The 24,672-nt window shown below is 53.2% G+C and overlaps 1 protein-coding gene across 1 annotated transcript; it reads left to right on the top strand.

Moving 5' to 3' along the window:
• The first annotated feature begins 987 nt into the window (after positions 1–987).
• Positions 988–11,910, top strand: FMOD (fibromodulin). The gene is made up of 3 exons (XM_030303110.2): positions 988–1,149; positions 3,854–4,841; positions 10,040–11,910. The coding sequence occupies exons 2-3, from the start codon at positions 3,863–3,865 to the stop codon at positions 10,189–10,191; spliced, it is 1,131 nt and encodes a 376-aa protein (XP_030158970.1). The 5' UTR covers positions 988–1,149; positions 3,854–3,862; the 3' UTR covers positions 10,192–11,910.
• Positions 11,911–24,672: the final 12,762 nt, after the last annotated feature.

Below are 24,672 nucleotides of genomic sequence, written 5' to 3'. Positions count from 1 at the left end.
TCTCAAACTCGAACCCTTGCACACTGTTGGTGTTCTCATCTACTATGGGAAATAGTAGGGTGGCTTAAAAAATCAAAAGCAGAATTACCATGTGACCCAGCAATTCCATTTCTGAGCATCCGTCCAAAATAATCAAAAGCAGGGTCTCAAAAAGATATTTGTCCCCTCATGTTCATTGCAGTGTTAGTTACGAGAGCCAAGAGGCAGAAGCAACCCAAATGTCCATCGCTGGATAACCAAAATGCGGCGAATACGCACAGTCGAATGTGGTAGGAAGGAGACTCTGGCACACCCCACAACAGAGGAATTTTAAGAACACCGTGCTAAGCGAAACAAGCCAGCCACAAAAAGACGAACACCGTACGACTGCACCGATGTGAGGTTCTAGACTAGTCAAACTCACAGAGACGGCAAGCAGAACGGTTGCCAGGCAATTAAAGGACAGTGCGCGATGCTAGTGCACAATAAGTGATCAACCAACGTGAGATCCCCTTCCTTTCCGTTAATTCCGATGGAGGAGGGAAAACTTGCCGCCCAGACGAGTCTACACTGGTAAGGGATGGAACTAGAGCCAGAGCCAGCCGTCCTGTGTCATGCGCCGTTACGCCCTCATCTGACCACCTGCGTGGAAGGGGAGCCAAGAAGGCTAAGTAGTCCTGGCTCTCTGGGGGGACACATGGGTTGCTAAAAGCGTGAAGATGCCTCTTCCCAAATCCCTGCCCTCCCCAGCCCTGCATCTGGCCTGTGGGTTTAATGAGAAATCCAGGCACTTGGTAAGAGACTGTACAAATACCTTCTAAGGCGCCACTAACTCATTCAGCAGAAAGAGACTCAGAGCTGCCAATGCTTTAGGGAAGATAAGTGAGTGGAAAGAGGTGGTTTTTATAACGTCAGGCGGACAGAAGAATTTTGCCTGGTTGAGTGTGAGCTCCGCCCCTGCAGCAGAGCCGAAAAAGCCAGGATCCGGCCTCCTCAGTCCCTCTCTTCACAATATTTGATTAGGAATTTGGGGGCGGGACCCTGGCCTGGCACAGACCCGCACACTCTCAGTAGACATTCTGTCTTCTCCCTCTCTCTCTCTCACACGTTCTCCAACCCAAGGAGGCCAGACAGAGGGACGTGGTCACTCTCTGCAAGGTTCAACTGGAGGTAAGTTTAGTCATTTTACTTCAGTTTTTTGGTCCCTTGTGGTTCCATAACGGGAATCAAGGAAAGGGGCTGGCGTGTGGGGAGAGGGGCTGGCAGGGAGGAACCATTCCTCATTCTCCCATCTGGGCCATGACCCCAGGATGCCGAGAGGGGCAAAGGAGGAGGAGAGGGAACATGTTACTCTGTCCTACGGTTTCTTTCTGGTTGTTGGGGGGAGAGGGGGACTCCATTTCTCAGGCATGAAAAAGTAGAGGACCTAGGTATCTAGGGAAGCCAGCACTCATCATCCACCACTCAGCCCTCCAGTCTGTCCTGTAGGCAAGTTGTGGTACCTAAGTGCTGTTATAGGGGAAGGATGGAGGGAGTGTGAGTGTGAGTGTGAGTGTGTGTGTGTGTGTGTGTGTGTGTGTGTTGCTGGGGGGAAAGGGAGGGAATAAAGAGAAGAGTTGAGAATTGACCATGCTCAGGGAACTGTGAGGGAGGGTCCAACCCAGCTGAGGGGATGACTTCTGGTCTGACTTCCTGCATCCTGATAGGAGGGGAAGGCTGTAGAGGCATAAAAGAACAGCACGAACTCCTGAGTCAGCCTCCCACAACTCATGGAGCCCCAATCCCAGAAACTTTCCACCTCACAAATCTCTGAGCACAGGAGGGTCTCTACCATTAGGGTGGGCGGGGGGATTGAAAAGCATACGACCCTGGAGCAACACTGCTAAGACTCGGAAGAGAGGAGAGGCAGAAGTTTCCCATCCAGCCCTCTTAGCACTCATGGCTCCTAAGGAGAGGCCAACGTGGGTAGGATGCACAGCCCCTGGAAAGCTGGGTCTTGAGGAGGAAGGTGGCTCTTGTCTGCCAAGATGCCCGGTCTGGAAGGAGACATGGAGACAGAGGCTCACTGTGCCACCTTGGTCCTGCAGCAGCCCAGGGCTGTGCATGGAAAAATGCGCCGTTGGCAGTGGGCCACTCCATCCGTCTTCCCTCCTGGCCAGATCCAGGGCCCAGCCAGCGTGCCCAGGCAGTGGGCAGTTGGGTTGGCTTCTCAGAAACACTGTGGGCTCTTTGTCTGAGGCCTGAGGCCGCTTGAGGATGAGCCAGGTGCCTCTCCTCTGCAGCCCAGAGGCTAATGGAATGAAGAGGGCCTAAGGGAATCACTTTCAGGAAACAGAGAGCTCGGGGGCCCCGGGAGGAACGGTGGCAGAAGGTGACTAGACTGAGTGCCGCAGTCAGGGTCTTTTCCCATCAGTTCGTTGGATTTGATGCTGACTTTTAGATTCCTTTCTTTCTCCTGTCTGCAGTTGCCCGTCCCAGGAGGCCCAACAGCAATGTGAGGGACATATGTGACCCTTCCGGGACCAAGAAAGGTTCTAAGGTTCCTCGGAACAAGGGTGACACTCACAGCTCCGGAAGGTTCCCACTGCTTGCAAGGGCTAGCTGGTGCCTTGGCTATAGGCATTCAGAGCAGGGTGCCCAGGCCTGATATGCCAGCCCCTGGTCCCCCCATACCTTCGGCTTCCCTCCCAGCATGCACCAAACCCACCTTTCTCTCCAAGCCTGCCCTGTTCTCATCTCACTGGCTCACAGGCTCAAGGCAACAGGCTGCCTGGCACAGTGGGGGCCTAGGAGGAGGCTGGTGATCCGGATGGCATCACAGGTAGCTTAGGGTGGGAGAGGGGAGGCCAGAATCCCATTCCAAAGCCACGCTCTCTCGGGTACACTCGAGTGTCTTCAATTACGATTCCATTTTTCAGTGTTCCTCATTCATTTCTCTGGGCCTCACGTGGCTCTAGCATAATGCCCATGGTGGAGCGTGAGGGGGGGCTAACACTTTACCAGACAGCACAGACCACATCGGGCAGACAGACCCGGACCCCACACACCGGAAGACAAGTGCCATACCTGGTGTCAGGGTCCCCCGTCTGGAGGGGACTGTGGCTGTTGTGTTACATGAAGACCTGTGCCAGCCGGGCTGCGTGTGTAGCCACAAACTGCCCACCGGAGAGTTTTCTCACCCAGCAGACTGTTCCAGACACTGGCGCTTTGGAGGGTAGCCCAAACCTTGCGGTGACTGCAGGGGGGCCACACCCCTCCCCCAAGACTGGAAACCCGAAACCCCCAGCCTGCCCAAGAGACCAAAAGATCTTCCAGAAGTAATTCAGACCTTCCCCTTGGAGGTCTCAAGCTGCTTCTGGAGGTTTCCCAGAGACATGGAAGGAACCAGAGGGTTTTTTCCTTGGACTCTTGGAAAATATCATATCCCCGAGAAATGCAGACTGAATACGAATTCGCGCCTGAAGAGCACCCACCACCCCCACCCCCACCCCCACAGGGATGATTGCCGTGGGCTCTTCAGCTCCGCCACCAGAACCTTCAGGTGGCTAGAGGCTCCTAAGGACCTGCCCCTAGAAAAAAAAAATGCAGTGCCCCCCCCCCCATTCAAGTTCCTTCTAATCTTGAAGGCTCTGTTTCTGTGACTCCGTAAAACGGACCCAGCTCCCCCAGGTGGCCACGGTCGAGCCGGACGGCGTGTGCGGAGTCGGCACTGGGGGAGGGGCGGCACGCAGGAAGTGAGAACGGGGCTCCCCGTGAAATCTGCACCGCTCCCAGCCCGAGGCTCCCCAGCCCCCAGCCCCCTCCCGACCCGTCGTCCTGCCTCCCTACTGTCTCACTCATGCCTGCTCGCTCTGTTCTCTCTCCCCTCTTCCAGAGAGACGAAATGCAGTGGGCCTCCCTCCTGCTGCTGGCAGGGCTCTGCTCCCTCTCCCGGGCCCAGTACGACGAAGACCCCCACTGGTGGTTCCACTACCTCCGCAGCCAGCAGTCCACCTACTACGATCCCTATGACCCTTACCCTTACGAGCCCTATGAGCCCTACCCCTATGGGGTGGAGGAAGGTCCAGCCTATGCCTACGGCTCTCCACCCCCTCCAGAGCCCCGCGACTGCCCCCAGGAGTGCGACTGCCCCCCCAACTTCCCCACAGCCATGTACTGTGACAACCGCAACCTCAAGTACCTGCCGTTCGTCCCGTCCCGCATGAAGTACGTCTACTTCCAGAACAACCAGATCTCGTCCATCCAGGAAGGTGTCTTCGACAACGCCACGGGGCTGCTCTGGATTGCTCTCCATGGCAACCAGATCACCAGCGATAAGGTGGGCAGGAAGATCTTCTCCAAGCTGCGGCACCTGGAGAGGCTGTACCTGGACCACAACAATCTGACCCGGATGCCCGGCCCGCTGCCACGATCCCTGAGGGAGCTGCATCTCGACCACAACCAGATCTCCAGGGTCCCCAACAACGCTCTGGAGGGGCTGGAGAACCTCACGGCCTTGTACCTCCAGCACAACGAGATCCAGGAAGTGGGCAGTGCGATGAGGGGCCTCCGGTCACTGATCTTGCTGGACCTGAGTTACAACCACCTGCGGAAGGTGCCCGATGGACTGCCCTCAGCCCTCGAGCAACTGTACCTGGAGCACAACAACGTCTATTCCGTCCCTGACAGCTACTTCCGGGGGTCACCCAAGCTGCTCTATGTGCGGCTGTCCCATAACAGTCTCACCAACAATGGCCTGGCCTCGAACACCTTCAATTCCAGCAGCCTCCTTGAGCTTGACCTCTCCTACAACCAGCTGCAGAAGATCCCCCCGGTCAACACCAACCTGGAGAATCTCTACCTCCAAGGCAATAGGATCAATGGTGAGACGCTGACAAAGGGGGGGTGGGGAGCGGCTGTCCGTTCCGTTAGAAAACCCCTGTCCTGGGTGCCAGTAGCAACGCAAAAGACACAGAAGTAGGGGAGACAAAGGTCACGAATGAAGCTATACCCCCGTACAAGGGGGACAAAATGGCCCCTAGACTACACAGCAGTGCTGGAAAATTCCTTGGGGGCGTGGGTTGGCTTGGAGGAAGACTTCCCAGTAGGGGTAAGCTTCCGTCTAAGACTGGAGAGAGAGGTGAGCGTGGGCTGGAGGAACGGGACCAAGCCATTCTGGGAAGTGGAGTGCCACAAAGGGACCAGCCACTTAACAGGCCACCTGCAGGGGACAGCCAGGAAATCTGGGTGTCTGAGAGGAAGGGCTGGCATGTTGAGGGGCAGTGAGGGGTGAGCTTGCAGAGGTCGGGATGAAAGCAATTCATAGACAGGCGGATCTAAGTGGGGTTTCTAGGGTCCGTCTCGGGAGGAAGGTGGGCTGTTAAGAAACCATGGAGTTTGTACTTATTTCCTGAGCCAGAAGAGGATGAGCTCTCCGTTTCCACACGCTCTACTCCTGCCTCTATAGTCACTCTTGTGTTTTGGCTGTTTATTTATTTTTTAAACCTAACAGCTGTTGGACAAGAATGTGCAGCCTCTCAGAGCTGAATGCGGTACTTGTTCTGGTCCCTTCTCCCTGGAGTACAAGGAGCCCCTGGTGGTAGGGCAGAGGTCCCCGGGGTAATGGGAGCCCTATCACCACAAGGCCCCGGGGTGGTGGGCAAGGACACGGGCCTCTTGTTTTCCAAGCACTTCCCAGCGGATGCCTCGAGGAATCGAAAAGCCTGCCTCTTTGCCTCTCAGGACTAAAATATTCATTTCGGAGAGAATCATCTAGTTGCTTTTCAGCTCCGTCTCAGGATCTTGTGTTCCGAATGTGCTTACGTTACCCGGGGGGCCTCTGATGTTTTAATCCCAGCTGGAAGGTACTGAGCCAGCATTTAACCTCCCTTCCTCAGGCAGCAAGGTCCCCCCGTCTCTGGGAAAGGACTCATTAATGACCACTGGCAAAGGGCTCTGAAGCGGAGCCTGCTGCGAGCACATGGCACCATCAAAACACTGACGAGGACGGAGCCTTCAAATCTTCCCTCCCGTCCTTTCTCTCGCTGTGCTCAGGGAACAGATCAGTCATTTGGCAAGACGTTCGCGCACTGCACAGCCCTCTGAGCGAGACAGGCACCTGGCCCCAGAGGCCGACAGTGGGGCGGGCAAGGTGAGAGGTGTCTGATCCTCTGGTCTGAAGGGCAAGACACCATCACGGGCTCCCAAACTGTTTTATTATGTAAAGTCTTTCTTTGGGGGGACGTCTTCTCCTTCCCAAGCGGGGCAGTCCTCGGAGACGTCTCTGAGATGTCGCGTGCCGCAAAGGGTCTGCCATTTACTCGTGGCTGTCCGTCATCCCACCCAGAAGTCACCTGCCACCCTACTCCACATCCAGGAGGATTGTCACACCAGAACTGTCACATTACGTGCTGTGTTTGACCCTGAAATTGTGACAGCAAAGAGCAGCTGTCACGGGAGGGAACCCATTAGCTATTGCCTGACTATATACAGTCAGAAAAAGCTGGGGAGGGCAGGGCTCTATCACAACATCCTGTCGCCCTCCGCCTTCGTGCGGAGCACATCTGCCACTCAAATACAGGGTGGTCCGCCCCTTCCAGAAGCTCTGCAGAAGATAGAATCACTTCCGTTAAGCGTCCCAAGGCTTTGCCAGAAAGTTCTCCGTTAAGCCAAACAACCTAAAAATGTTCAGTGTCTCTCCCAAATCCCTTCTCATGTCATTTTTTTAATGTTTATTTTTGAGAGAGGGAGGGAGAGAGAGAGACAGAGACAGAGGGTAAGTGGGGGAGGGGCAGAGAGAGAGAGGGAGACAGAATTCAAAGCAGGCTCCAAGCTCTGAGCGGCCAGCACAGATCCTGATGCGGGGCTAGACTGCATGAACCGTGAGATCGTGACCTGACCCAATGTCGGATGTTCAACCGACTCGGCCACCCAGGCGCCCCCCCACCTTCTCATGTAATTTAAGCCAAATTCCCTTATCTAGTTATCATTTTGGTCTCTCTTCCAGTCTCCTTTTAAGGCAAAGTAACACCAACTCCTGCATTTAATTTTTCTTAGTGAATTAATACATGTGAAGTGCTTGTCCAGGGCCTGGCACGTAACCGAGAGGCAACACACGGGAACTATTCCTACCTTTTTCCTCTCGTTGCCACTTTGAAGTTGACAGGCAGAGTTTTTGTTTCGTTTTACTTGAAAAAAAAAAAGTATTTATTTATTTTGAGAGAGAGAGCACACACAAGCCACAGAGGGGCAGAGACAGAGGGAGAGGGGTGAGAACCCCAAGCAGGCTCCTCACTGTCAGCGTGGAGAGCCCGAGGTGGCGCTCGAACCCACAAACCGTGAGATCGTGACCTGAGCTGAAATCAAGAGTCAGAGGCTTAACCGACTGAGCCCCCGCCCCGGGCGACTCCGTTTGTTTCACTTTTTGCATTGCAAAGATGGGGACACGGAGGTCTTTTCAGAGAAGGAGTAGCCATCTCTTGGGGTCACCCAGATGACGTAGTGGTCACCCTGAGTGCCGGCCTTCAGCATCCAAGGACCTAGAGTCAGGTGTCTCTGGCTGAGAATGTGAGGAGTGTCTCTCAGATTCAGACCACCAGCAGGAAGGCCCAGTCCCCCAGCTGGGGCCCCTCTCCCAGGGCCAACGCGCCACCTGGTGGGGGGGTGGTGAAGGTGGGGTGGAAGCCACCCTCTGGGGGAGGAGCTAAAAGAAGGGCAGGAACTAAAGGGTGTGCAGGGGAATCAGGCCAGTCCCCTCCCTCCCCTTCCCTCCTCCATTAGCAACCCCCTCAGTTTTTCCAGCCTGGCAACCGTCAGGGAACACAGCTCGGAATGTTATTCGGGAGCTGTGGGATCTGTGGAGCTGGGCGGGTACCCCAGGAGGAATTTGGAAAGACTTATGTCAGTATTTAATCTGGCCTGGAAAATGTCCTCCAGAGTCTCCAGGCAGAAGCCCTGTCCTATTCCTGAGCTTGGGGAAGACAAACGGGGGGGCACAGGGCGTCCGCTGCGTGGACAGAATCGATGCGCATGGTGTGCCTGGAAGCCCCTAAGTACCCCCCTATTTTTTTTTTTAATTTTTTTAGTGTTTATTTATTTTTGAGAGAGACAGAGACAGGATGCGAGTGGGTTAGGGGCAGAGAGAGAGGGAGACACAGAAGTTGAAGCAGGCTCCAGGCTCTGAGCTGTCAGCACAGAGCCTGACATGGGGTTCGAACTCACGAGCTGTGAGATCATGACCTGAGCGGAAGTCGGACGCTCAACCGACTGAGCCACCCAGGCGCCCCAGTATCCCCCCTATGTATACACATGCTCAGGGAGCCAGGGTTTTAGCAGATGGTCGGAGGGCCCAAGGCTGGGATAGAGACCCCATCTAGTGCAGTGGAGTTGGAAGTGATCCATAAGCCGACCCACCTGACTTCCCCGCAGCCCACCCCACTCTACCCTTCTCTGTGGCCACCACAGATGCAGCCCCTGGCCGAGGCTCTGCCCCCAACCTGCCCCCTCAGAGGCCATGTAATCTACTTCCCGGGACCAGAATGGAGACATCCAAAAGCATCCAAAAGATCTCCATCATCCCCACGCTCCCTCCCCACCCCGCCCCACGGAATGCTGTCCATAGAAGGACACTTCCTATCCTCCCCCCTCCTTCTAGTCCAGAGCTCCACTATTCTTTGGGGCTGGATTTCCTGTCTTATATTTGCTGAACAAGTTAATGGGCTGCAGCCTCGCCCCATCTCCTCTTGGTCAGTTCTTAAGAGAGACTGGAAACAACTGTTCGCGCTCATTGAAAAACACTTTGCTCACCAGCCTATGTAAGCTCCCCACGCTGTCTTCCCTGCAACCTTCCCTTTCCTACCCGTGATCACACCCTCCCTGAGGCCCTCCATGGTCGCCCCCAGGAAGAGAGTCAGAAAAGCCTCCTCCCAGCTCCTCCAGCCGCCCCACGAGCTGAGGAATCCCTCTGGCAGAAGCAAAAGCAAGCCCTGGGTCCCAATGTCACAGCCCTCGAGATAGATCCTACTGGGATCCGACAGGCGACTTCACCAGGACCCCCTGCGACAGGAGCCGCCTCCAGAGGCCCTCAGACAACACGCTGCCACCAGTGGAGGCTCCAGCAGCTCTTTGTGGTGACTTTGCCACCCCTGCTGGAGATTCAGTCGAGTTCCTGGCTTTCTCCCTTCAAGATCCTAACTCGGTAGACTTGAGACAGAGGTGGCTGATTTGTCCAAAAGGACAACCAGAGGCAAAACAGACGGATTTACGTTAAAACCAAAGAGAACTATTGTATCTGTTAAGATTGTGTGGGGATTTTTTTTTGGGGGGGGGAGGATATCTTCAAAACAGGGGGACTTCTTCTGAGATTAAAAGAAGGGGCGGGGGTGAGCCATATATTAACTGCAGGAGGCAAGGGAATTGTTTATTTGACTTTTGAGGTCCATGGCAGCCGTATTCGTCTATGGATTTCCGCCTTCCTAGACCTCAGGGCCTTGCTCATCATTCCTTTGGCAGTCCCGGGAAGGAAGAGGTGCACCCCCTCAAAGCTCCGGCACGCGAAGACAGTTGTCTCCCTGCCCGGGCTTTCTCTCTTTAATTTCCTGCCACTCTATCTGCAAAGTGTCAGGAGATGTTCCAGATTTAGGTCCCTCCATTTCCCCAGTTTTCCTTCTCAGCAATTCAGCAAAGCCCTCCCTCTCCAAAGGCAATCAAGTCCTTCAAAACCGCTAAAGCTGATCTTTGACTACCTTCTGGTTCCCCCTACCGCTTACAGGCGGGAAAAGATCGCGTCCTCGCTGGAAGGACACTCCAGGACGTTCCGGGGTCTGCAAAGTGATGCGAGGATCAGGGGTGGTTGGGTGACAGACACAGGCGGAGACCCCCACTGTGGCCCCGGCGCTGCCCCCTAGCGGTCCCAGTCGGTATGACTTCGATCGCGGAAGACGCTGCCCCACCCAGCCAAGTCCCATCCTCCCCTCGGAAGGGTTGCAGCAGCTTCACCGGGGCCGACCCGCTTCCCTGTGGATCCTGGTCCCTGATCCCGGCTTCTCCCGCCCCCCACCCCCCGCCCCTCTTGTCCCCGCAGAGTTCTCCATCAGCAGCTTCTGCACCGTGGTGGACGTCATGAACTTCTCCAAGCTGCAGGTGCTTCGCCTGGACGGAAACGAGATCAAGCGCAGCGCGATGCCCGTGGACGCGCCCCTCTGCCTGCGCCTTGCCAGCCTCATCGAGATCTGAGTGGCCCTTGCACGGGGCACGGGGCCGAAGCCCCCCGCGCCCCACTGCATTTGGCTTGATGGTTTGGTTTGGCTTTTGCTGGAAGGTCTGGGACAGACCATGTGACAGAACTCCATGGGCTCCCTCTGTAGTCTTCTTCCCTGTAGGCAGGGTCAGGTGGGATCAGGGGACAGGCAGCCTTTTACTGAGGGACACGGCCGCAGCTCTCTTTTCCAGGACAGATGTGGTGGCAGAGGAAGTAATCCGTGGAAGTCCCAACCCCAGAAACCTCACTATTCTAAGTTCTTCCCAATGATCTGGTGTCATGAACTCTAAAAGTCACTCGGGCAATGGCACAGAGCGTGCTTTCCCCACAATCCCTGGCTCTCTCTGTGAGCAACGCTTGACCACTCTCCTGCATGCCAGGCTGACGGTGTGGTTACTCCGGGCTCCCACTCAGTGCTCCTCGGAATATACCTCTTTGCCCAACTGCCTCCTCCCTTGTCCTCCTCATCCACTCAGCCTTGCTCCAAAGACACCTGTTCTGTGCCTTAGGCAGAGGCATGCGAGCCCAAGGTGTGCGGGCATCTGCCTGGTGGCCTATGCAGAGAATTCACACTAGTGTCTGGAGGTGGCAGGAAACTGGGAGTCACCTCTACACCGTCCCTAACTCCGCTCCTTGAAAGCCACCAGATTGGAGGTCACCAGCATGATGACAACATTCAGGGACTGATGCGGGAGGAGACAAGCAACCTTAGGCTTTGATAAATGGGTGGGGCTATATTTTAGCAGCGGGGCAGTTCTTTGAAGGTGGATCAGACTTCCGAACAGGAAAGGACAGCCTTTGCTTACATCGGCATCCATAATGGGGGCAAACGTCCCGAATCGGCCGAACTAAGGAAGCAGCCCCCTGGGGTTTCGCCCTTGCCCAGAACCCTCTATATTCCCAGCAGCTCCCAACTTGGGTCTTCGTCCTCAAAGGCATATGGTTCTCAAGGCACGAGAAAGGTAGTTTCTCCCTCTCTTGTCCAGGCAGAAAGGTCTACACCCTGATGGGAGAAACAGAGTCCAGGCAGCCCTGAACTTGCCTGGCTAGCCCACAGGTGGAGGCTGTGGTTCAGCTGTACGCATTGATTTGTCCTGAGACCACAGCTCGTAGTGGAAGCTCCGGCTGGAGATGCTCGTTGGGTCTGTGAAGCCCGGGCCAGGCAGCCAAATCTGGCTTGTGCTGAGGATGAAACCCTCTGCTGTCACATCTCTGAGCTACACCCTCATTCCTGAAGATGGCTGTTGCTTTATAGCTTGGCTGGAGAGCAATTCATTCTCCCCATGTCTGAAAGGTGATGTTGCCTGGGGCCGAACCGGCCTGTTCCTTTGGGCGCCATTGGGATGGAGTGGCCGGGGGCAGGGGCTGGCCTGAGAAGAGCTAGTCCTCGCCTGGCCCCTGTCCAGATGCCATTACATCCCTGATACTGTGTGTGCTTTGAAGCAGCTTCCCTGAGAAGTGAAGGGGAGGAGCCCTGGATTCTGTTCTTGGCTCCAGACTCCAAAATCCACAAAAGCCAAACCAGCTCATTTCAACAAAGGAGCTCTGATGTGAGGGGGCAAGGCTGCCCCTGCCCCCAGGCCCTTCAGAAAGCGTCTGCATGTGAACACCATCATGCCTCTATAAAGGATCCTTATTACAGGAAACGCATGAGTGGTGGTTAACCTGACCAATAAAGTTATTTTATGATTGCATCTGCCGGAATGGAGTCATTTAAGGCACACACACAGAAGGGTTACTTTAAGGGAGCCTACTGGGTCACATAGGCCTTGGACTGGAAGAGCCCACTGTCCCCTCTATTCTGCTTCCACAGATGTAGCGAAGGGGTTAAAAAAAAAAAAAGTCACCTGTAAAAAATTTCTCGTTAGCAAACTTGGTGTTCTGGAAGTCCTTCTTTGAGTCGAACTTCAACCCCGCTAGGTACCCGTTTCCTTCCATTTGGTCCCCAAGAGAGAAAGAACACCTGGGTTTGTTTTCAGTCATCCTTGTTAACATTTTTTTCTTGCTTTCACCATCTTCCCTCCTTGCTGGGGGATTAATTCTGGGTCTGGCGGATCCTGAGTGTAGTTGTCTTGGCTGCTGCCGCCCTCTAGTGGCAACTTCCAGAACTGAGGGTACTCAAACCCGCACAGCCCAGTTGGTCCTGGAAGAGGAAGATAAACCTTCGGCCGCCAGATGCTTAGCAGATGTTACATAAGTAAGGACGGCCAACTAGCCTGGCGCTTTGGGGACAACCCACTGATTTATAATAGGGAAATAACCGCAACTGATATCTCTTGAGCTGAATATGTTACTCACCGAACATGCTCATTAATCTATTCTGTGAAACTCTATGCCAAGACTGTTTCAAATGTCACACCTCCACTTACGCCAGAGTAAACGAACTTGATTAGTCATCTCTGAAGTAAGAGTTAGGCAGGAATGGGAGGGTGGGAAAGATCGGGAGCAAATCCTAACGTCAACCACAGGCCTCTCTCCAGGAGCAGCAAGTTGGGCGCACCTGCCTTAGTGCCGGACAGATATGCCGTGTGAAACAGACACACGGCCAGAGATCCAGCCAAGCTACAAGGAAGAATCTTCTGCCTCTCTGTTTTCCTTCCTAAGCAGGCTCCGTGAACATCCCACCCAAGACAGAGCAGGGGGAAGAATCAGGAGCCAGGCCCTGCCCTGCTGCAAGTTGCCCCTGGTTTCTAAATCCAGCGCTTCTCAAGAGGGTGGCAAGAGGGGGCAATCCATCAGGCTCATGTGGCTTTCCTTTGGGTTGGTACCATTTGGTGGGTACTTATTATGTGCTCAGTTCTTTACTTACGTTACCTCATTAGCATTCCTAACCATTCTGTGCCATAGGTGCTATTATTTTTGCTATTTTACAGTTGGGGAAACTGAGGCACCCAGAAGCTGAGCTCAACCCCAGAAGGAAGTATGGAGGCCAGGATCTGATCTTTGGCCCGTCAGTTTTGCTATACTGTTTCTACTGTGGTGGACCTGACGTCTCCATGTCACTGGTGTAAGCAGGTCTGCTAGGAATGTAGAGGGCCCTTGGTGGTCCACAGGGTGCCATAGACAGAGGAAAGCCATCTGACTAGAGTTTTTTACTTACCTAAATCCATTCTGCTAGCTTTCACCGTCCCTTTATGACTTTTCCAATTAAAATGTACTCTTCATCAATAAATGAGTATCCCTGGGCAGGCGCCGAGGGTACAAAAGCGGGCAGCCCCTGCCTCGGGGTCTTTACCCTCTAATTCCATGATCAACATGGCACACAAAAAAAATTGCAGGGGGACTATGTAGTTACAAACTGAGAAAGGGCTGTGAAGGGCATGAGCACAGGTTTAAATGGAGATTATCGTGGAGGCTGACCCAGACTGGCAGTTCAGGGCCAGATAGTAGACACGGAGGGAGAGCGCGGTTATCTAGATGACGAGGTGGGAGGGGCCGTGCAGCGGAGGGAACAGCAGGTGCCAACTTCCTAAGCCGGAGGAAGCTTCTGAGTCACTGAAAGACGGCGAAGGTGGCTGGAGCAGAGAACGAGGGCGAGGGTTTCAAGAGACAGGGATATAAGGGAGGGAGCAAAATCATCCGCTGCCTCTCTTCTCTTATTTCACCCCCAAGTACTGTACCAGGAAGCTTATCCACAACCCCACACCCCCTAAGGTCCTGCGTTATATTCCGTCTCGCAGTTCCGACTTCCGGCCACTAGTGGGCAGCATCTCACTTTGCACCATCAGAGCATTTTCTAAAACCTTTAAAGGTTTAGTCCGCTCCACTTTCTGGCCACCTGCTCTGATCCACCAGCCCTCTGGACACTGACGAAAAATCAAGGCACAGAAGGCACTGTGTAACCAACAAGTCTCGACCTTCGTGTACTGTGGAACCCTTTGGCGGGCTGGTGAAACTATGGACCTCTTCCTTAAAGACTTAAAATAGGTAGGATTCCAAAGGAAACCAGTTGCATTTTTAAATAGTTATCAAAGTGTAAAATATGTACGTCTTTACATAGTATGTATGTTTGTTTTCAATGTGGCAAATGACAGGATCCAGCAATAAGTCTAATCACGGTCCTAGGGAAGGACTAATGGGCACAGATAGCATTGTGAAGTATTTTCAATCATTATAATATGATATAAAAATTTCTGGGGCGCCTGGGTGGCGCAGTCGGTTAAGCGTCCGACTTCAGCCAGGTCACGATCTCGCCGTCCGTGAGTTCGAGCCCCGCGTCGGGCTCTGGGCTGATGGCTCGGAGCCTGGAGCCTGTTTCCGATTCTGTGTCTCCCTCTCTCTCTGCCCCTCCCCCGTTCATGCTCTGTCTCTCTCTATCCCAAAAATAAATAAACGTTGAAAAAAAAAAAAATTTCTGTGATTTCAGTTGGCGACGGAACTTCAGGTACCATAAATACTGCATTGTTTTGTTACCTTTGTCATTGGAGAGAATGCTAAATTTCAGTTACCTGTGTGAAAAATCAAGATACAACCCCGATGTTTATAGCAGCACTCTCAACAATAGCCAAATTGTGGAAAGAGCCTAAATGTCCATCAACTGATGAATGGATAAAGAAATTGTGGTTTATATACACAATGGAGTACTACATGGCAATGAGAAAGAACGAAATATGGCCCTTTGTAGCAACGTGGATGGAACTGGAGAGTGTGATGCTAAGTGAAATAAGTCCTACAGAGAGACAGATACCATATGTTTTCACTCTTATGTGGATCCTGAGAAACTTAACAGAAACCCATGGGGGAGGGGAAGGAAAAAAAAAAAGAGGTTAGAGTGGAAGACAGCCAAAGCATAAGAGACTCAAAAACTGAGAACAAACTGAGGGTTGATGGGGGGTGGGAGGGAGGGGAGGGTGGGTGATGGGTATTGAGGAGGGCACCTTTTGGGATGAGCACTGGGTGTTGTATGGAAACCAATTTCACAATAAACTTCATATATTGAAAAAATAAATAAATAAAAATAAAAAATAAAAAAAATCATTCACCACGAAAAAAAAAATCAAGATACAGTATTTTCTCATCCAAGATCCCAGACTAAGTTAAGCCATGGAAAGAGGCAAAAAGGTGGATGATAGAAGAAACACAAGAAAAGAAGGCAAATCGTGGTCTTTTCTCTCCAGGAGGACAGCTCCATCACTCGACAAATGTTTATTGTATGCAAAACATACAGCAAAAGTGAGTAGTGTATTTCGCATATAAAACTATGAGTATAAAGCTCTCCTGATACTTGCTGAGGAGTTTGGTGAAGATAGTAATAACTGACCTGTGTTTCACCTTAGCCATTTTTTAATAATTTTGCTTAACATTTTTGTTTATTTTTGAGAGGGAGAGAGGGAGACAGAACATGAGCTGGGGAGGGGCAGAGAGAGAGGCAGGCACAGAATCGGAAGCAGGCTCCAGGCTCCGAGCTGTCAGCACAGAGCCGGATGTGGGGCTCGAACTCATGAGCGGTGAGATCATGACCTGAGCTGAAGTCGGACACTCAACCGGCTGAGCCACCCAGGTGCCCCTGCCTTGGCCACTTAAAAGACAGCTAATTTGACAACGCTTGAAGCAGTTGGCTGTAAGTGCCGAAAGAGGTATATGGACAAAATGTCTCTTCGTTTTTTTTAAAAAAAGAGGAGGAAATGATGAGGGCTGAGTGGCCAGGAAAGCCGGGGGAGGAGCCCCAAACACCCTCTCCCCCCAGGGGGGCCTGGAAGCTCTCCTTTCTTCACCAGCCCCGCCATCTCCTGCGCGAGCAGTCTGCTGGAGGGTCCACAGCTGAACGTGTGTCATCAGGGGATTCGGCGTCTTGGGTAGAGCTTCTCAGACTCTCCCAGAAAGTCCTCTGCCTCAAACAGACAAACGGAAGCCAGCAGACACGGCTCCCACCACTGGCTGAGCCTCGGGGTGCCCCGGGCCACCATGAGGCGCCCAAAGAAAGCAAACGCACTGATCGATCCCGTGGCAGCCTGAGTTTCCAGGGAAGCAATCCTTCCTGGAAACTAGACAACCCCCTGGGGGACAGGCCACGGGTGGTTTGAGAAGGACTGACATGGGAGACTGAAGGCGGGTCCTTCCTTGGTTGCCTGTGGCCCCACGTGGCCCAGAAAGGCCGAAATGGACAAAAGGACCCCAGTCATGCCGGGGTCTGGCAGGAACTGCGGATGCTAACGTTAATGAGCAGGCCCACCTGTGTGTTCGGTCACCAGCTATGCTCCAAGGAGAAAGAACAGAATTACACTTGACCCGGTTGTGGAAATAATAACAGGAAACGGGCCAGACTCCCAGGAGGAGGTAAGAGGACCTACCTACATGAGCAAAAGCATCAGAAAGCAGGTGGGGTTAGTGTCGATCGCTCTTAGAAAGCCCACCAGCAGGAAACACTCTAGTCCAATAGTCCCCACACCTCCTCCACTTGTGTCCTACGGGGCCGTCGGGCTGGGACAGTAACAGATGCCCGCCAGGCTTTGTCAGGCAGTTCTGGGGCAGACCCGAGTCAGATACGAGGGCCAACAAGGGCAGTTTGTATAGGAAGGTGTGGGGAAAGCGATCCCAAGGAAGGAGCCACAAAACCCAAGTCCCAAAACAGAACGAGCTTTATGCGGTCAGGGTGACAGGGACACCAGCAGCCCAGGAGTAAAAGTGACTCAGGAAGACAGGGAGATGACATGGTGGCAAATGGGAGAGGGCTCAGCACAGCCCTGGTGGCTTCAGCCTGGTTTCAGGGTGTCAGGGGGTGTTTCCTGGCCCAGCCTCACACGCAGAGGCTCTCAGCCTACAGACACCTTGGGCATATGAGAAAGCAATCCTCACTGGCTTCAAGGATCACATTTTCTGAACCCAAAACTAACACATTCCACTAAATATGTATGTCTTTGTGGGACCATAAAACAGGATATTTTAGAACATTTGTGTCCAGGGAAGTTTAAGGCATGCAATCAACAAGAACCACGTAAGGGTCAGATCCTAAGACAGACTGCCTGACGGCCTGGGTGTCTCAGTCCCAATTCTTAGCTTGTGCCCGAGAGCAATTGAATTGAGCTAGTTAAGCAGGAAAGGAACTCATTTATTCACATGTTCGCTTGCTTGCTTGTCTGTTTAAAGAGGGTGGCACATCAGGTAGCTGATAGACGATTCTAGAAGCAGGCTTGAAGGGCATGCAGCCAGAAACAAGGCCCAAGGTCAGGCCCATGAAGGCGCCACAGCCACCACCACCACCACCCACCCCCCCCAGGGCACAGACCCTGGAGCTCGCTCCACCAAGGCCATCCAAAGTAGATGACGGATGCTTCAGGGGAGCCATTGTCGCTCCTGCGTGTGGAAAATGGCAGGGGCTGCCACCACTCTGTCACCCTCCACGAGGCCCCGGCTTTTGCATGCCACTAACTCTCAACTCAAGGCTAAACTGGCAGAACCATTATGTGCTGGTGCCCTACCAGTACTCGAGACCGGGCAAGAGACCGGGCAACATGGGCACCTCATGTTCGACAGCCGGAGGCAGGCTGTCTCACGTGGGGGAGAGTGACCCATAAGAAATGACGGGCTCACATGCTGAGGGGCCAAATGGCACAGTCACCTTTTGGGAAATCTGGGGGAGGAGCTTTGTGAGGTGCCCCGGTCCCCACACCTGCCTCCACGCCTCCGTGGAGCTGGGGAACAGACACCAACACGCGAGTAGGGTATTCTCATACACCGTGGGACCCCTGCATGCCAACACCTCCTTCCTCTTACTCTGGAAATATTTCCTTCTGGCCAGCACTGCTTTGAGTCTGTTTCCCAATCTGCAGAACCCATCGAATTAGTCTCCCAGGGCCGCCGTAACAAGTTCTACAAACTAGGTGGTGTGAAACAAATTTTTTTAAAAAATTATTCATCCTTTTGCATTTCTGGAGGCCAGAAGTCCAAAATCAAGGTGCCACGAGGGCCAGGCTTCCTCTGAAGGCTTTAGGGGAGCATCCTTCCTGGCCTCTTCCAGCTTCTGGCGGCTCCTGTGTTCTTGGCTTGTGACCACGTCACTCCAGTCTCTGCCTCCCTCTGTCCTCACATGTCCCTCTCTGTATCTCTGTGTCTTCTCCTCTCCTTATAAGGATAGAGGTCACCGGACTTCATTCATAATGATCTCATCCCGATCCTTAACTAATTTCATGTTCCCAAATAAGGTCATTTTCTAAGGGTCTGAACAGATATGAGTTTGGAGGTACACTATTCAATCCATAATTTCATCTACAGGGGACTTCCCTAAAAGCTTCCCAGAGGATGTCAGACAGATGTTTCCAGGGGCTTGGGGATGGAATACCAGACAGGCACTGAGACCCAGGCACCACAGACCCAAGGCCTGCCCACAGACCACGTCCTGTGGATGACATCCTGACCACAGCAAAAATAGTCCCAGGTAAGCATCGCAGATGCACCGAACAACAGAGGAAAAGAAGGGGGAACATATTTCTGGGTTGGTATAAATAGAAAACAAAGCAATTTAAGATGTCTCCAGATATTCCCGGGGGGGGGCGGGGCAAAAAGCACCACCAACGAAGAACCACTGGTACATATGCCCAGGAGGGAACTGCTGAGCTGTGACATATGAGCAGTTTACCTCTGCTAGATGTCGTCAACCTGCTCTCCCCAGTGGCACCGAGGGGGCCTGACACCCCCCCGGTCCCCACACTGCCAAATATTGCTTCAGACATGAGTAATTTTGACAGTCCGATGGGTGAGACTTGGTAGTGATTTTTATTTTAATTAGCATTTCCCTTTTTTTTTATTTTTTATTTTCAAAGCTGATAGCAATCACACCAACCTATTCCTTCTCAGAAGTTATGCTGAGCCTTTTTTTGGCAATCCCCAAAAAAGAAAAGGAGCTAAATCTGCTGGCCCAGCACTGGAGAATCTGGAGCCGGGATCTGCAGGCTAAGCATGACCAATGAAACTGGTCCTTTACCCCCATTGCAAATTGGCTCCCCCACCCAAGGCCGGGGGCAGTCCCCGAAGGGGACACAGCGCTCCGTGCTGGGGGGAAGGGGGAGCCCCTCGCGTCTTTTCTAATCCACCTGGGGCAAATGCAGAAATTAGAAGGGATACGCTAGCGCCCTTCTTCCTCCTGTGGAAGGGGCAAGGGAGGTGGCCTCTCTCGGCCAGCACAGACGGGATGGGGACGACAGCACCGCAGTGACCCACCCAGGGCCACCCTAGAGCATCTGCTGCAGTTACTGTAGTCGTGATGGCATTTGTAGCCAGCGGCGGGGGAAAGGGTACGGGGTGGAGGTGTCAGTGACTGTAGGTGAAGGGCACCGTGGAAAGGGATGAGGAGAGGAGACCCCCGGGGAAGGCACTGGCATCTCCTCAAGCCCAAGTCACAAGGCATCAGGCCATGACTCATGAGCCCTGGTGAAGACAGCGGTGAGGATGGTTGGGAAGACCCCCGTGCCCCAGCAAGGACAGAAAGGCAACAGTAGGAGGCCGGCGGTTGTGCTGGTCCAAGAGGGGCACACCCGTCTATTGGCTCCATTGTCACATCACCAGATAATCCTTTCCTCATCGCCTTGAATAGGATGGTTGTGAAACATCGTTACAAACCCACAGTCAGTGCACCGCGCCTCGTCAATGTTTTGTGTGTGTTAGCTGAGCAACCTGGTTAGATTGTAAATTCTTTAAAGGTAGAGACCATGTCATATGATTCCTCCAAATAGCTCACAAGAGTTAGCACAGAGCTGGCTTCAATTTTTTTTTTAATTTTTTTAACTTTTTATTTATTTTTGAGACCGAGAGAGACAGAGCATGAACGGGGGGAGGGTCAGAGAGAGAGGGAGACACAGAATCGGAAGCAGGCTCCAGGCTCTGAGCTGGCAGCACAGAGCCCGACGCGGGGCTCGAACTCGTGAACCGCGAGATCGTGACCTGAGCTGAAGTCGGACGCCTAACCGACTGAGCCACCCAGGCGCCCCTCAAAATTTTTAAATAACACCTGTTGGATTATATTCTTTTGGGGGTGAAAACAGTGGCATGAAATGGATTTAATTGCCCATTACCCACCCACCCACCTACACACACACACACCTGTTTTTCTTTGCTAAAAATATAAAGTGCTTTCAATTGTATGACTTCAGTTCTTTTCCTAAAATATCTCCCCGGTAAGGAGACACGTATGATTCACTCCATTTTACAGACAGGGTAATTGAGACCTACCCCCTTTGATTGCTTTGCCCCTGGTGGCATAGACCCAACACTGAAACCCAGGTCTATTACCTTCCATTGAACTGTCAGGTGCTGTGTGCCCCTTGCCCTCCTCCTGTCCCCATCACCCTGCGCCACTGAGGTGCCTCCCACACACCATTGCTTTTCTTTTTAACAATACAAAGCATCAACAAAGGCCCACTTCAGATATCAACAGGGCCCAGCAGGTGATAGAACTAGATGGTTGCCAGGGTCTGTGAGCACTGAATCCTAGTCTCTGTGTTCACTGAAGAAAATCCATATGCCAGTGTGTAATATTGGGGGGGGGGGGAGGCCAAGTCTGAGGAAGAGCTGGGTCTCTGGGTGGCTCCAGGAGAGAGGTGTGAGAAAAACAATCACGATTTGGTGCTAAGGTAGGTATATGGAGAGATGAGGTAGGTCACTCCATGAGTCCATGCAAAAAAAAAAAAAAAAAAGACAGTGTCAAATCCTATTAAAATGACATTGTAGGGGCGCCTGGGTGGCGCAGTCGGTTAAGCGTCCGACTTCAGCCAGGTCACGATCTCGCGGTCCGTGAGTTCGAGCCCCGCGTCAGGCTCCGGGCTGATGGCTCGGAGCCTGGAGCCTGTTTCCGATTCTGTGTCTCCCTCTCTCTCTGCCCCTCCCCCGTTCATGCTCTGTCTCTCTCTGTCCCAAAAATAAATAAACGTTGAAAAAAAATTTATTAAAATGACATTGTAAATCCTAAGATGCTGGTTTTGTAAACATTTTTTGGGAGAGGGGACTTGGAAGAAAAATCCTTGAGGAAAAGAGGAATCCCATCTTCCCAAAACATCTCTCCCTTGGTAAAAATCCACGAGCTAAAAGCAGGACCCATGCTAGGTTGGGGGCTTTGAGCCTATACTAAGTTTTAGTCTGTGTCTTATATTGCTTGATGGATAGGAATCTTAAATTTCTCTAGAATCTGGAGTTCTCCATAGCAGCCAAACAAATAATGGAGGGCTGAGATTCAATGTGGGAAAGGAAAACTCATTCCTTTGTTATCAATACCTGATATAGCATCATTTAGTAAGCATTTATGTCCCAGGTATTGTGTCACAATAATGCTAGGAGGCAGGTGCTTTTATTAGTAGTATTTTTCATAGAAGGAACTGAGATTCAGAGAGGTTGAGTAATTGCTCAAGATCACCCAGCCAGTAAGTGGAAGAGGCTGAAGTCGAACCCTGGTCCACCAGTCTTTAGCCTTAATCTCTATGCTACCTACCACGCTAGGTCCCTTGCGTCTATATATCTGTGTATGTTGGCGTGTGTTGGGGTGTGGGAACCGTTATTCAAAGATACTTTTCTCTTACAAAACTTGCAATGTGTCCTCAGAAAATATATGTTGGATCAGAGAATCTGAGGCTGGTGCCAATAGGTACAGTATAATAAAGTGATGGTCAACTTAGTTTTAGAGGGTAGGCGATTAGTAATGCAGAAGAAGGTGTGAGCGTGCGCATACAGGAAGAAAACGAAGAGGACCCGAGTAACAAAGTTGGGGAAATAAATGCCCAAATCCACAGGGCCTTTGGAAAGAGAACCGGGAAGGACTAGAGGTTCCGAAACCCAGAATCTCTAGACTTGCTCAAGAATGGCTGGGCCGGCCCCGCAGACAGGCTGCGAAATGGGGACATCACCCAACCTTTAGGGACCCGAGGCACTCGGTCAGCAGGTGGCGGGCGGGAGGGGCTCCCGGCACAGCAGCCGCCACACCAGGGCTCCGCCCTCTGCCTCCTCCACACCCCCCCCCCCCCCCCCCCCCCCGCTTTCTGAATGGCCTCATTCTCCGCAGCCAACCTGCTGAGCAACTGCGCTCCGCAACTACCTAGCGCCCCCGCCCCTACCCCCACTTTAAAAAAAAATTCTCGGCCGCACCTCTAGCGTCAGGGAGGACTTTGATTGGCCCGCTCTGCTCCCAGGCCAGCCAATCAGCAGCTTGTTGCCAAGGTGGGGCTTCCCCGAGCGGGAGGAGGCTGCGGCGCCCCAGCCGAGAGGAGAGAGCAGAAGTGAGCGCGTTTGGTCGAGCTTCAAGGTCTCAGCCAGCTGCTCCGTGGGGATTGAGGGACGTGGGTGGGTGGCCCAGGGCTCCTCCCTCGACCCACATCGAGAAGGGAGGGAGCCAGACACCTGCCTGCCCTCACACCCGAGGCCTGCCCTCTCTCCCTCCTCCTGGCGTCTCCACCCTCGCTGGGCAGGTCCGATTCCAGGCCGCCCGGGGTGGAATCCTCCGCTGTCCCCGGCTTGAAGGGCATCTCCACTGCCCCCCAAAGGAGTTGAGGACGAGAGAACTGCCTCCGCTGGAAGATGCGGAAAACAAACCCCACCTGACACGGTTAGGGCCAGACTGAGACCTGAAGACGGGCTAACAAAGATATTGTCTTGCAATCTGTGCCCCACAGTGACCAAGTGACCACCTCATGCCTGGTGACCTTGCGGCCTGTGAGGGGCTAAGGAGAGACACGGGCGGGGGGGGGGGGGACCCAGGAGGCAGAAGTGCCCTAACCTTTTGGATTGGTTATTCCACGGGTAAAATGAGGCTACCAATAATGCCTAAACTGGCACACAGCGAGGGTCTGGACCCGAGGGTCTCAGAGCCTGAGGACCCGAACTGTTGGCTCAGCCTGGTGAAGGTGGAAGAGGGGTGCAGGTGGGAAAGAGGGTTACCTGAGCAGCTCTATGATCTTAGGAACAGTGAAGACCACATTTCCAACCATAGCTCATTACTAATGGGAGAAAAGGTGGAAGCAAATTGATGCCCACGCCAAATTCTCCTTTGGCCTCGTACCCAACTCCCAGACTCCCCATTCGTCTCGGTTCCCAACGTGCAGCCTGTGTAAATGCGTCCTGGGCTGGTGAGGGTGCTAATAATACTTAATAACACTGTGTACTTACTAAGCCAGACCCTCGTCTAAGCCCTTCACACCTGTGAATTCCCTCAACAACACTCAATGCGAACTGTATTTTATGTTCATCTCAAAGGTGAGAAAACCGAGGCATTGAGACGTTGCGTACCTTGCCTGTGGTCACAGAGCTAATAAATGGCAGAGCCAGATTTGAACCTAGCTGGTATGTTTCCACCGAGGGGCCCCATCTGAACTTGCTCCTTCACCACGCTGCCCTTGCTGCAATGTGGTCAGAGAAAAAGGCCAGAACGGGTTGCCTTCTGAAGCAGCACGTGCCCCCGGGGGGAAGGAACTCCAAACATCTGCCTTCTCAATACTTCCACAGACTCGTGGTATGGCCTCGCCATAGAAAATGAAACCAGGTAAGCTGGCGAATTGTATGCTATAGGAGTTTTACCACAAAACAAAGAAAGAGAGACAGAGAGAAATCCTCCCACCCACCTGCCCAGTCCTGATCACCACCGTTGGGTCAATCTGAAGCATCCCTAAGTGCCAAAAGAGAGGTGAAGGGGTGATCCCCCACACTTCACAGTTTTGTTGTATGCTTCCAGAAGGGACCCCGCTTAGGGCAGACATGAACTCTGAGGCTGGGGAGTGGCGGGCAAGAGTTCAGGGAGGAGAGGCTGAGCCCCTGCTCCCACCTGGTGTAGGGAAAGGCTACTTGCTGGGCACTACTTGTGTCTGGAGAGCGATCCCCGACCCCCTTCTGTCCCTCCTTCTCTTTACTCCCTTAGCCCTGACCTCTTGCTCAGCACTCCGCACCTCCCCCACCCCCACCTTCACCCACCCCGCACCCGCTTCCCAGCTCCTTGGGCACACCATCTGCCTAGCCTCCCCCTTCCCCAGGGACTTAACTCCTTTTATTGAGACCTTTAAATAATTAAATGCCCCAAAGCCTCCCCCACTCGGATCCCAGCCCCTGGCCTGGGGTGTTATTCAAAGACCAGGAGCTGGGCTGGAGGGCTGCCAACCCCACCGCCTCTATTCAGCTCCTTTCTTGTCCTGCTCTCAGCTGCCGGGCAGCTAATGGGCCTTTTCTCCTGCTTTGGCCCCTCCGCCTGCCAGGCCCAGGCCACAGGAACCAAACAAAAAGCGAGGAGCTCTAAGGGATCCGTTGGGGGTGGGGAAGGAGGAAGACACCAGACCCACATTGAACTGGGAAAGGGTTGGGGACAGAGAGTGGAGAGAGAGGACCCCAATGGCTTTTCAAGCTCCTCATCCTTGCAGAGGAGCTGGGGCCACTCCCTCCCACCCTGGGGAACTGTAGGCAGAAAATGGGGGGGGGGGAGGGGTGTGGCAGGGGGAGCAGGCTGGAGGCTGTCGGTCACTTGAGTGGTTTGGGGCTTGGGCATAGTCCTCATG

The sequence above is a fragment of the Lynx canadensis genome, chromosome F1 (genome assembly GCF_007474595.2).
Source record: "Lynx canadensis isolate LIC74 chromosome F1, mLynCan4.pri.v2, whole genome shotgun sequence".
Classification (NCBI taxonomy): Eukaryota; Metazoa; Chordata; class Mammalia; order Carnivora; family Felidae; genus Lynx; species Lynx canadensis.
Note: the sequence above shows the minus strand (reverse complement) of the source record. Positions and strands in the feature narration are given on the sequence as shown.